The sequence below is a fragment of the Nelusetta ayraudi genome, unplaced genomic scaffold (assembly GCF_046127955.1).
Source record: "Nelusetta ayraudi isolate G7.1 ecotype Tasmania unplaced genomic scaffold, CSIRO-AGI_Nayr_v1 ptg000157l, whole genome shotgun sequence".
Lineage (NCBI taxonomy): Eukaryota > Metazoa > Chordata > Actinopteri > Tetraodontiformes > Monacanthidae > Nelusetta > Nelusetta ayraudi.
The window spans coordinates 51,113-64,524 of NW_027466207.1; the positions used below are offsets into that span (position 1 = coordinate 51,113).

Genomic DNA, 13,412 nt, shown 5'->3' on the forward strand with positions numbered 1-13,412 from the left:
AACGTGTGTTGGATGTGTATCTTTTTTTGTCAGAACTGCTGCGGCAAAACACACACAGGGGCTCCTTTGAAATGTGTCCTTCTCTCTGTTTGCAGCGTGGAACTGGCTCCACGCAGAGGGAAGTGTGTTTGCGCTTGTGTTATTTCACCTATGGAGATGAATTCAAAACACATGCACGAGCTAACAGCCTTGGCTCCCGGTCTTCCGCCACCTCTGAAGCCGAGTATGTCAGAAGTGTTTCCAGGGCCAAGGACCAATTATTTGCAACCGCCGGTCACGCCTGCAGCTAAGGTCATTATTGGAGTGTCACTATCACGACCCTGCCGTTCCTCTTCATCTGCAACTCATTCGCGTGGATGAAAAGCGCGCGCTCAAACATGTGGGTGAACTCGACGCGTGGAGCGATCTGACGCTTTTGCTACAGAGAAGCATTTATAAAATCATTTTATTTTTTTTTTTGTCCTACATAATAATATTTGCATCGCACATTTTGCCAAGCAGTCGCTTTGAAGGGGCCAGCCAGAGAAACCGGTGTTAAGCAGGAAATTGACGTTGCCACACTGGAGCATCAGGGGGAAGAGCGGGCGATCATTAAAAATATCGCTTATCTCAGGGAAAAATTTCCCACTTTCAATGTTCCTCCGCTTTGTCCCACTCGGCGCAGCCGCGCTTCGTCTAGCAGTCTTCTCCCTCTCTGTCTCCCTGCCTTCTCTTCTCTCCTTTCTTTTTTTTTTTACCATTTAGATTCCCCGCTCGTCACCTTCTATTGATCACGTCTAATTTGCATCCGGGAAGAGATGAGAACTCAGATATTCACACAGCGAGAGAGAGAGAGAGAAAGAGAGAGAGAGAGAAAGAGAGAGAGAGAGAGAGAGGGAGAGAGAGGACGATGTCAATGATTTATTCATTTCCAAATCAAAAAAAAAAAGGAGGGGGGGTTCGTGAGGAGGGGGGGGGGGGTGAAAGGAAAGTAGATGAGAAGGGGAATCTTCATAGGCAGCAGGCGACTAGCAGCTCTGAGGCTGGGCTCCTCTTCCCCACACCGCCCTCAGGCACATGGTGTGCAAGTCCTCCTAATTAACAAGGTGAATCATGCTGCCGCTCTCTAATTAGCCAACATGACAATCTAATGGAAACATGCAGGCCGAGCTGGCACACTTAGCATCACCTCACAAAGACCTCGGGTACTGTCCTTCCCGCATGAGTGCCACAGAAATGACACCTCCGACATTCAAGACGGAGGGAAGCCAGCGGAGGAAGGAGGTGGAGATCAGGGAAGTGTGTTTTAGGGAGAGGTCAGGAGGGAGAAGCCCGCCGCTGAGGTGGGGTGTTTTTTTGTGTTTTTGTGTTTTTTCTTTTTTCTTTTTTTTTTACTGCAAATCTCCTCTTCTCTTTGCCGTGTTTGTGGCCTAATTGAAACGTGTCCTGCCTCCTGCCTCCCTCTCACTTCCATCCCAGGCAGGCACAGGAGGCTGGCACCTCGCTACCAGCGTAGCTCAGCACGCCCAATTCCCCTGTCGCTGGAGTCCCAAGGAGTGCTGTGGCGCACAAAGAGAAAAGTGAACCTACGGGCTCTCGTACAGCGAGGAGACGAGTCGCTATCTCCCTCTGAGGCACGAAAAAAAGAAAGAGAAAAAAAAAATCTCCCTTTTTTTGTTGTTTTGCTTCTCATTACAGCACTTTGTAATATTTGAAAACACACAGGAACACCAAAGGTACTTTTAAACCCTGGTGCTTTTTTCTTGTAATATGTCTTGAGGTGAGGGGGGGTGGGGGGGAGCGCTGAAGTTGAGACGACCAACAACAAAGCAACAAATAAAAATAGGGTTAGCGTACTATCTTTAGGACCTACAAAACAGACCCTGAGATAATATTCTGCACATCAGCCTCCCGTGAGAGCTTTCAAGTAACACAGAAGTCTAGTAAAAAAAAAAAAAAAAAAATCAATTTAAATAAAAGGCATAACCCAATTTGTCCAAAATAAATAAATAAATAAATAAATAAATAAATAAACGACCATTTAAAAATACATGATCTCTAGTTGTGAGGTGGAGACGAGAACAATGTTCTCCTCCTGACCGCGAGTGTGTGGCCGCTCCACTTCTTCACAGGGCATTGTGCGTGTGCGAGGCCAGAAGACAAGAGCATAACAAGCATGAATTGGGACGCACAAAACAGCAGGAATTCTCTTTGAAAGTGCAGCGCAGAAGGAGAAGAGAATGTGGAGGAGGGTAGCGAGGCTGTTTGGCCCGCGGGCCGGCCGGCGGCGCGAGAGCGCCTCTTTGAGCAGAGCAGTTTGCGGAGGGCAAAAAGGATGATAGCCTATGAACTTGCAGATATAACTGGCCTAATAAAAAACTGGGGGGATGGGATGTGGTGGTGGGGGAGGGGAAGGGAGGAGGAGGAGGGGGCGGGGGGGGTTACATTGACACGTGAGAGGCTCTCCTCTCTGGAGGAGAAGGAGGTTCTGGCTGCAGGAGCTGCCAGTGTGGGTGGATTCCAGCCGCTCCCTGACCCACCCGGCCGACCCAGCAGGATGTCGGGCCAATCAAGCAACACGCATGTGCGCATTAGGACCTGGCTCTCAGTGGCAGGGCGGAGGTGCCAAGGGTTAAATAGCAGGCAAGGCATTCACGCGGACGCCGCTGCATCATGTGACCAGTGAGGCAGGCAGAAGGCGGTAATTGCAGCCATCGTAGGGGCATAAATACAACGTGGAGAAGATTCATGGATCCTGACAGAGAGGATGTTCAACTCTGTGCTTTTAATTGGAGTCACGCAAAGGTTTTAGAGCTGAGCGGGACTGAATTCATTTAGAAAGAGGCTGAAGACATTTCAAGGCACTGCCGGTCCAAAATGAGCAAAAGAAAAAGTTTGTAAATGCCCAAAGACAAAAATATTTATTTATTTAATATAACAATAGAAATCTTAAAAAAAAAAAAAAGTTTTGAGGTAACTGTAGCACAGTTCTGTTTTGCCCTAAACTTCTCCATAATTACTCTGAAACAGTTTTGCACCAGAGTTTGAAAAAGCATCATTTTCAGACTCGGGAGATAATTATAGAATTAACCAGTATTGACTGTTACGGATCTTCTGCCCCTGATTCTGTGCCCACTCGCAGGCAGAAGAACAAGCAGCAGGTTCTGTTGAGCTCCCACTACACTGGGACAGCATTCTACTGGAATCCAACCCTGGAATGATGTGAACAAAGAACACCAGTCAACACAACTGAAATTCTAACATCAGTTCAATCTTTAAAAAGCTACAGCTTGAATGTTAATGGTGTTGCACGGTGCTGCACTCAACTCACAGTCTTTGCTAAATGTCTATTTCATCTATTGTCTGGCTTAACACTACTGTAGTTCTAGATTGGCGGCCAGATTGCATTTACACACGTGGTTGTTTTAACAGGAAGCAAATTCCCAGCAGCGGTGAATGCAGATATCAGGCGTGATGAGCACAAAGCCGGACAAAAAAAAACCTGCGTCATTACATTCCCATTCCCACTGCGTTCACACATTGAACCCAAGTGGGCCGAATCCAATTTCTGTCCCCATGTACGTAAGCGCCCATGTAAATAATGTAAATAATGACAACTATATGTTTTATGCTATCTATTCTATTCTACAACCATTGTACTTTCAAATATTTTATATTTTTATGTTTTGAATTCCACGGTTTAGCAAAAGACTGCTGTGACAACAACGTTTCCTTGAAGAAGAAATCACTGCTATGTTTTTGGGTTTTTTTTTGCAATGACAACGAAGAAAGTTGACGTGTCAGTCAAAGTCTCCCAGATCTGGGTGTGTATCAGGGCATCTGACCAGGGTTTGGGCTGCTCTCAGGAAATCAGACAAACGTGTGATCTTCATGAGCGCATCGTCAATATTCCTCTGCACACGTGGCTGCCGCTGAGTCAAAGTACAGAAGCCGTTGCATCGGAGAAACTTCTGGAGAGAAGAGTGAAAAATTGCAGCGTGAAGGTGGTCGGAGTGACGCTTCCCTCAGCAGGACTTCACTGAGAGCTGTGCTCCATGTGAAGGCGGTGTGGTGGTGAAAGCTGCCAGGGAGTTCAGTGGTTGGGTCTTTAATGCACTCGTCCTCATGGACAAACTCTTGTAAATCTCGAGGTGATTTGGTGAGGCTCACGCAGCTTAGCCAGTTCTAACGGGAGCTCTTGGACAGATTTCGGCCGGCGTTGGTGGCCATTTGTCTTCCCCCTGTCTCCCCCCGTCTCTCCCCCTCTACCTGCCCTCTCGCTCCACTCCTCATCTCCAGCTCGCTCGTTTCCTGTGTCCAGTTGCGCCTCCAGACGTGGCTGCAATGATGAATCTGTGGCTGCGGTGTGTCTGTGCGTCTGACACCGTGATGTATCTCCTCAAGCCTGAGCTCGCTCTCTGTCTCCCTCTTTCCCTGTCCCACCCCCGCCCCCCCACCACCACCCATCGTCTCCCTTCACCCTCCCTCCCTCTCTCTCGGCGGTGAGGCATCGCCCGGCCTTCCCGCCTCGGTGATGGAGCAGACGGGACGCACAGCCACCCAACACCAGTACCAACGACAAACAACAAACGGGGGACTGAGCTCCGCGATTTGCCAATTGATTTTCACTGGGGGGCATTTTTGAAATAGCCCATCTGACCTTTTGGCCAAATGGCAGCGAATGCAGGAAGCGGAGGCGATGGACCGCTGCTGCCGCTGCTGCTGCTGCTGCCGCTGCTGCTGCTGCTGCTGCCGCTGCTGCTGCTGCTGCTGCTGCTGCTGCTGCTGCTGCTGCCGCTGCTCTCATGCGAGGGCTCAGCCAGTGTCTGGCCTGCACTGACACGGTTGTGACTTTCATTGATGCTTCAAACGCACATTCAGCACCACATGACTCCAACGCCAGGACGCTCTTTGTTGAGTTCATCGTCGGCATTTTTCCAACCGTCACGGAACAAACAACCAGTTTTCCGACACCCTGCGTAGTTTTACAACCTGCTGTTTCTGCTGAAATCCACCTTGTGTAACCGAGTGGGTCCAAGCAGCAGTGATCGCTGACATTGTCCTGGTCCAGCAGTACCGCAGTGGAACCTGCTGAACCCATGGATGTATTATAAGAACTGGATACCAGACTGGCAATATAGCGGCGCAGCGATTCTTTTCCGGTGGCCACTCGAGGTACTGCAGCCAAAACCCCATCTGGTCCAAAAAGCATTTTTCCCCATAGACCACAACACAAAAAGAAAAAACACCCCTACAACGGCTGACGGGACGACCTTTGACCTGAAACGCGACTCATAACGAATCTTTCCACTGCAGATTTTTTTAAGTCATTGACTTTCAGTTTTTCAAAAAAACATTACAAAGGCCAGAAAATCACCAGAAAAGCCGCATAATGCGGAAGCCAAAAACTTAGAAAATGAAGCATCACATCAGCATTGGCCACCAGTTACCGATGAATTCAAACTATTATCCCAAACTTGGTGGGGTAATTCAAACACGCCTCTGATTTCACACGACACACACACTCATTTCTGCTGCCAGCAAAGCAAAGCATCCACCAGCGCCACCTGCCTGCGTCTAAAAAAGGTGCCAAAGTTTGCAGAGTTTAGACACGACGCTGATACTCGAGAAGGCCGACACAAAATTCACATTTATTTTAGTTGAACGTTCACAGACCTGCAACACAGTGCCTGAGGTGAACTGCATAGAAAAAAAATGTAAATGCTCATTTTGCACTAACCATCTTGGTTAAAGAGTAGAACACATTGTAATTCCATCTCTCCGCAAGTGATTGCTTGGTGGTTGTTATTGTGTGTGTGTGTGTGTGTGTGTGTGTGTGTGTGTGTGTGTGTGTGTGTGTGTGTGTGTGTGTGTGACGAAAGGGGAGGTGGTTTCGAGGGGCCGAGCGGCTCCTCTGCTGCCGTCAACTGGAAGAGCGGCTCAGGTTCATTATCCTGAAGAAATTTAGCCAGATGTGCGGCACTCACACTGCTTCCAACTGAAGGAGGCGCGCTGAGGCTGAGAGACAACAGCCATTACGGCAAAAGAGACAGAGTGGCGAAGGAAGGGAGGGACGGAGGGAGGGAGGGAGGGAGTGAGTGATGGAGGAAGAGGGCTATTTCTGTAGCGCAGGGCTAGGTGGGTTCCGAGCCGCCGCTCGTCTCTCGGGAGCGAGCCTTACATAAAGTAACAATCCAACAACCCCCCTTCTTAAAATTCCAGATGAAAAATGGAGAAGGAGAGAGAGAGAGAGGGAGAGAGAGAGAGAGAGAGAGAGGAAAAAAGCGCGCACACGTCTCCTCACGAGGCACTAATCTGGCCGTATCCAGATGACGAGCGGACTGCCACTTAACAGGGAGGAGATCCACTTTGATCACACGGGCCCCGGGGCCAAACCTATCGCGCTGCCTATTACCCCGCTTCATTTGCATATGCGGGGCTGGTGGGGAGGCTGAGATCTGGAGTCGACGCTCCCGAACGGCAAAGCGAGGCCTCGGCAGCGTTGCTCGAAAGAAAGTGTCCTGGAGAAATGCGGCCAGAAAAGACAGAGCGGCGCCGCCGCTGCCGCCGCCGCCGCCGCCGCCACCGCCGCCAGCGGCCCGAGGCGCCGCAAGTCCACTGGTCACGTGAAGGTCACAACACACACGTTGGCTCAGAATATTTCTACCCCGTCCCAACAAAAAAAAGAAGAAGAAGGAGGAGAGAAAAGAATAAAACGTGCACAATACTGGAGCCCAACAACAATACTGAGAGGCCCTGAAGCAAGGCATTGGAATTCCCCTCCAAATGTAAATGGCCGGCGATAAAGGACGGCTCTTCCTCCAGTGGAGGGGTGGGGGGGGTTTCAGGGCAGAAAGTGAGAGAAGCGTGGAGGTGAAGTATAAATGAGGGCGATGGTGGTGGGGGATGGAGGTGGGGGATGGGGGGTGGGGGGTGTGGGGAGGGGTGGGGGGGGTGGCTCAGGAAACTTCACCTGGCTGCATGAAAGGCTTCGCCAGCCGCAGCGCTCGGCTCTGCAGCTCTGGAGGAGCCACAAGTTCCACATCAACCACCACCACCACCACCACGACAACAGCAGCGGCAACAACAACAACAACAACAACAACAACAACAACAACAACAACAACAACAGGTGAGCGGCGCTCGTTTCATCCCAACCCGCCCACGTCAGCCTCGGCTCCATCCTCTTCATCCTCGTTAGCGAGCCAACGAGTGAAGAAGCGGGAAGTGAAGTTTTCATGGGAGTAAAAAATAAAAGTAGGAAATAAATAAATAAAAGAAGAAGAAAGAGGAGGAGGAGGAGGAGACGGCGACGAAGCAAACTTCAGCAGTGACAGGAACCACTTGCTTGCTTGCTTGCTTGTTTTTTTTTGTATCCGTAAACAACATTAACCAGCCGCTTGAAGACGAGCGGTCGGCGTTCTCGCGTCTCCGCTGGGAATTGTGTCGCTGACTTGAAACAGGCAGGATTTTAGCGCGCGGCTGCCGACGCACCACGGCGGCGGCAAAGACGTTCCCAATTTGCTTCACGCCGCCCCTCGTCCAATCGCTTTGTGCGGCAAAACGCTGGGGTTTTTTTCTTTGTTTTTTTTTTTTTTGTTCCTTCGCAGCTGCTTCAGTCACTGTGGAGCGAGAATTGCTGCATCCAAAAGCCTCGTTCACCCTTCGCGCCTCCTCCTCCTCCTCCTCCTCCTCCTCCTCCTCCTCTTTATTTACATCCATCCGAGCTGCAGTTTAACTTTCATCCACATGAGAACCACAAGGAGAGGATTATTTTGCACTCTTGCCTTCGGAGAGGAAAACAGATGCACGCACAGATCGCGTTTGCATTTATGCCAAAATTGCCCTTATAAACCATTATGTATATTGTGCAAATGCGAAGATAAATACAAGTCGTGGCTTTATAACCCCGCTGTGAGAGCCCGGCTGTCAAACAGCAGAGATTCAAACTGGCGCGAGATGAAGACGCTGGAATGGCCGAAGGAGAGAAAAAATAAAAGCAGGCGGAGGAGGAGGAAGAGGAGGAGGAGGAGGAGGAGGAAGATAGGGAGGTGGAGGAGGACGATGAGGAGGAGGAGGACGACGACGAGGAGGAGGAAGAGGAGGAGGAGGAGGAGGAGGAGGTTGATGGGGAGGTGGAGGAGAGGGAGGAGGACGAGGAGGAGGAGGAAGATAGGGAGGTGGAGGAGGACGAGGAGGAGGACAACGACGACGAGGAGGAAGAGGAGGAGGAGGAAGAGGAGGAGGAGGAAGATAGGGAGGTGGAAGAGGACGAGGAGGAGGAAGATGGAGAGGTGGAGGGGGGGGGGGGGGGAGGAGGAGGAGGAGGAGGAAGAGGAGGGCGTGTGAAGCGCACAGAAATACCGTTTTTCCACACGTGGCCTTCAATCGCTGCGAATAATCCCTCAAACTTTCTTTTTTTCCACTCAGACCTAAATGGCATTACATATGTAGCGAGGCATGAAAAATTAATACGTCGGCGTCGGGGGAAAATGTCAAGGGTAATGATGTGCTGGGCGCTCACCTCCTTGGCTTTCTGCTTGAGCCGAGCCTGTTCTGGGTCCTCCTGCCTGGAGCGACTCTGAGGAGGAGAAATAATAAATAATAATAGTAAAATAAGAGAAGGAGGGACACAGGTTAACAGCTGGTTTAAGGAGACCCGCCCCCCCCTCCCCAATCTCACTCACACACACACACACACACACACACACACACACACACACACACACACACACACACGTGCACATGCACACCCAAGCTACTCATCTGTTGCTGCAGCAGCAAAAATAGTGCAAAACGGGAACAGGATCCAGAGGTGTCAAGGACATTGTATTTGAATTGAGAGGAGTGCAATGGAGCGCCCCCCGGGGGTCGCTGGCCTTTAAACCCGCTCCAAATCCAGCCCTAAATAAGCCGCCGCAGGGAGATTCTAATCAAAAGAGGTTATTAAGAATTCTGCACGAGCCAGCACACACACACACACACACACACAGTCATACACACACACAGTCATTCACACACACACACACACACACACACGGTCATACACACACACACAGGGCAGGGGATGCTGGTGAGTATCAACCGCTGTGTGTGTGTGTGTGTGTGTGTGTGTGTGTGTGTGTGTGTGTGTCACTGTGAGCTGGCATGGCTATCAGTTGCCATGAGCAGCAGACGTGTGTGTGTGTGTGTGTGTGTGTGTGTGTGTGTGTGTGTGTGTGTGTGTGTGTGTGTGTTGCTGGCTTCGCAGCTCTTCTATTCTAATCATCAGCCATGATCTGGGTGGATGTTCTTGTCCCTGGGAATCCTTCAGCACGAGTCCGTCGAGCTCTGCAGGCGTGTCGGCAGCCTGAGCGCCGCTACATGCAGGATCTGCTACCATCTTTCTGCTCTCCCCATGGAGGAATTAGCTCGGATTCAGGCGAGGGCCAGAAGAATCTAGCTGCGGCTGAAATATTCAAGGATTTGTGATTCGATTTCTTGAGATTTAAATGTTATATTATTTTATTCTTTTTTTTATTATTATTATTTATATTTCAGTAATGTTATAGTCAATATTCACTGGAGCACTGTGGGTCCTTGAGAAATGCAATTGCAATCCTCTATAGTGTTGCAAACATTGCAGCATTGACAATAAAGCTCCCTTCAACCTACAGACGTGAACATGTATGGTGGTTATTTACCAAACACACCTGAATTAGCGAGATATTCCTGCAGGTGCATCAGTTGCTGTCCACATTATTTTGCTCTTGCATGCTGTTTTTTTGTTGTTTTTTTTTTTAATAAGCCACTGTTGAATTTTCTCCTTAATGACTCGACGTGGGGAAATCACACATCATCTCTATCAAACTTCTCAGGAGTTTCTGCAGCTTCAACACCACACTAGCACAGACTGTCATTCAGTAGCATCCTGATGCACCGCCTGGTTATAAAAACGCTCATATTTACTCTGTGTCGACCGTCCTTCCTGCTTTCTAATCACCAATCAAAGCGAGCGGGCTGCTGGGCCCTCCCTCTGATGCAGGTCTCCCCGACCTCTGACCTCCAGCTCCACCACCCCTATAACCCACCCTCCTCCCCCCCCCCGACTCATGGACGGAGAGCTGCTCCTCCTTTAGCCTCCCTGCTAATTGGATTTAAATATATCAGGCGGCTCACGTACTGGTTGGTATCTCAACTAAGACTAATGTGTTTGCCCTCCGGTCGGCCCCGACGTCCCTCAGGACTTGAGTCATATTTTAAATGGGCGGCGAGGAGGGGGTGGCGATGGTTGGAGGGTGGGGGGTGTAGTTGTTGTGGAGGGAAGAAGAGAAGAAAGGACGGGGACGGGGGTGGAGGGGATTATTTTTTCGTAGGGTGTTTTTTTTTTTTTATTCCTTTCCGTTCAAGAGGTCAAATTAGCCGACGCCGGGGCGGGACGGTGGTGGGCGGAGGAGAGGGAGGAGAGGGCGGAGAGGGGAGAGGGAGGAGAGGGAGGAGGGAGGAGAGGGCGGAGAGGGAGGGGTCTCTGTTTACCCAGGGCAGCACCACCTCCACCACCACCACCACCACCAGCAGCACCACCACCGGCCAGCTTCACATCTCCTCCGTCAGCTGCCCTGATTCCTCCCACTGTACCAGGAGAGACGAGGGGAGCAGAGAGGAGCAGCAGAGGAGCAGCGGAGAGGAGGAGGAGAGGAGGAGGAGCAGCAGAGCGCGGGGCTGACGCTGCCACGCTGAGCAGGGCACTCAGCGTGTAAATCCTCTCACTCTGTCAGCTCCCTCTCTGAGGAACGCAATCGATCCGTGACACCATCACATTCCAATTCAGATCTTGTGATTATTTCGGTGATTATTTCATATTTCATTTCCTTTTTTTTTTAGTTTCTTTCTTTCTTTTCCTTTTTTTTTTTTTTTTTTTTACCTTGCCTAGTTTTGTTAACTTCCACTTCCTCAACAGCCAGAGGGCTGTTCTAGTCTCATTTGGCTCTGGGTTGTTTTTGGAAACACTAAAGTTAACTTGATATTGAATTTTTGGTCAATAGAAATATTTTTATTTTTCCAAATATAAAGTTCCAGTGGAGGAATTTACTGCTCCTCCAGCAGAAATCACTGACATTTTCATTTATTAACCTGGGTTTGGAAAATGTCTCCAACTTGTGTTGGTGGCACTGCCCCACCTGCAGCTCAGCTCCTCAGTGAACCCATGCAGGCTTCACGGCCACTACACTGCCATTCAACTCCCGCACGCATCATTTTCCTCTTTTCCATCCAATGTTTTCCAAGATTCCTCAAATGTTTTCCAAATGAATCCAAACAAAGATCAACATGGAGGTTTCTGTCATCTCCTCCAGGAGCAGGAGAGCAGGTAGTGAGCAGGTAGTGAGCAGGTAGTGAGCTCACACCAGCACATCTCAGGAGTGCAGTAGTTAAAGCTTGTTCATTGGTCTTGTTTGAAAAGGCAAATAAATGCTGAATATCTTTCATATTCTTTCCAGTGTGTAAAATCTATAGGACTCTACTGTCAGATAATATAAGGTACATAGGGTTTATATCTAGATGTATTTAGTACCATTAGAATACCAGGTGAGGCAGAAGAGGAGCAGAGTGAATCTCATTATTTTATGTGCATCTTCATTTATGATCAGGACACTTTAACACTGCACCGCGCAAAGAAACATAGGAAAAATAATGAATTAGTCAATTAGTTAATGTTCAGTTGTGGGCCATAATTTGAGCAACCACAGTTATTCAAAATAAAAGAAAACAAAAACTGTCATTTAGGTTCTTCGGGGAAAATCTGTATTTTATAGAATAAACAACTGTTTCGATGCACTTTTTAAGTTGTTATTTTTTTCAAATAAGATGTTGAGTTTATACAAACAGAATAAGGCAGTTGACTCTGACACCTGAAGACATTTTCTCACACGATGTGGCGTTCAATGTTGCACAATCATTCAGCAAAGATTTTCTCTCAAAACGACTTCCTGAACTCAACACCATGGCAACGAGGGCCAGGAAGCCAGAGACAGACCTGTGGGCTGAAACCATCTGCTGAGTGAGCTTCCTGTGATCTCCATAGCCAGAAGATAAACCCTGCAAACAGGAACTCCACCAGTCCTGCTGGTAAAGAGCAGCGTGAAGACTGGACAGCTCATCTCTCCACAAACTCTGTGGACAGGTCACTTCTCATCAACCACAGGACTTTCTAATATCCCGCATGGCACAAACGCCACACAATAATGCAGCGAAGATGCCGAGTTCTGCTGCAATGAGAACCCGCACTGTGTTCAGTGCAAAAAATGAATTGAATTCATTTTGTTAAAATGTTTACAAATGGCTTTTTTGTCAAGTGCTGATCTTCTGCTGCTTTAAGATCACCTTCTTAAGATCGCGCGCGCACACACACACACACACACACACACACACACACACACACACACGCACACTCCCTCCCACAGATGGCAGAGGGAGGACGGCTCACTTTGGCGGCTTTCAGCAGGATCTCTCGCTCCTGCTCGTCTTTGCGCTGCTTCTCCATCCTCTCCAGCTGCTCGAAGAAGCGCAGCTGCGAGCGCACGTCTGCCGCCTGCTCGTAGCCCTCGTCGTCCTGCCGGGGAGAAGGAGACACCGTCACTGACAAAGGGAGCAAGTTCCACTCTGCCTTCCTCTCACCCGGACGCAGTGACGCCGCCTGATCCGGACACAATTTCCTGAGAACATTTTAAAGTTAAAAATGTCCCGTCACTAATTCAATTTTTCTCAACAGCACGTAAACTTGGACAAGGAGAGAAGTCAGATTAGACTTTGATGAGTTTGTTCTATTTGCAGGAGGTTGTCAGGCTGAGGCTTGTCCACTGTGTCTGGGACGAAAGAGGAACTTTTCAAATACTGCACGTGTTGCGTATTGGACTGTTTGAGACGTTGGCCATCTAGAAGAAAAATCCCTTCATCCAGGAGTCAGACACCCAGATGATGATAAACAAGCTGCTTCTTCGTGTGATAATAAACCATGGAGAAAAAAAATAAATCTCTGATGGTTGATGGTGAGAGTTCACGCCGCCGTCGTTCAGACTCGGCTCCTCTCGGCAGACCTGAACACACGTCAACTTTCCTTCTCGTCGGCACAAAGAACTTCTGTTTGCATCTACTGCGCTTCACCTCCCACTTGGGAAAGAGAAAAGTCAAGTGTAAAAAAAAAAAGAAAAGAAAAGAAAAAGAAAACAACTTTTGTAGGTCATCAAAAGTTAATAAGATAAATGTCTTATTTCACATGTGCGCAGTGTGGCAGAGTGCGAGTGTCTCCTGTGCATCTCTGTTCTCTATTCCACTTGATTTCTATATGACTCTGGTTAACCATGTGAAGTGTGTGTGTGTGTGTGTGTGTGTGTGTGTGTGAGGGAGAAGCTGGGTGGCACAGAGCACAAAGACACATCAGAGGAGGCTCATCGCCA

General features: G+C 49.1%; 1 protein-coding gene across 3 annotated transcripts in view; it reads right to left on the minus strand.

The window, feature by feature from the left end:
* Nucleotides 1–13,412, minus strand: part of LOC142880106 (transcription initiation factor TFIID subunit 4) — a 79,873-nt gene that overhangs the window by 32,637 nt on the left and 33,824 nt on the right. For all 3 annotated transcript variants that reach the window (XM_076013775.1, XM_076013777.1, XM_076013776.1), the window contains 2 exons: nucleotides 12,443–12,568; nucleotides 8,504–8,560 (listed from right to left, as the gene is read on the minus strand). In XM_076013775.1, the coding sequence (XP_075869890.1) occupies nucleotides 8,504–8,560; nucleotides 12,443–12,568 (183 nt within the window). The remainder of the gene's footprint in view (nucleotides 1–8,503; nucleotides 8,561–12,442; nucleotides 12,569–13,412) is intronic.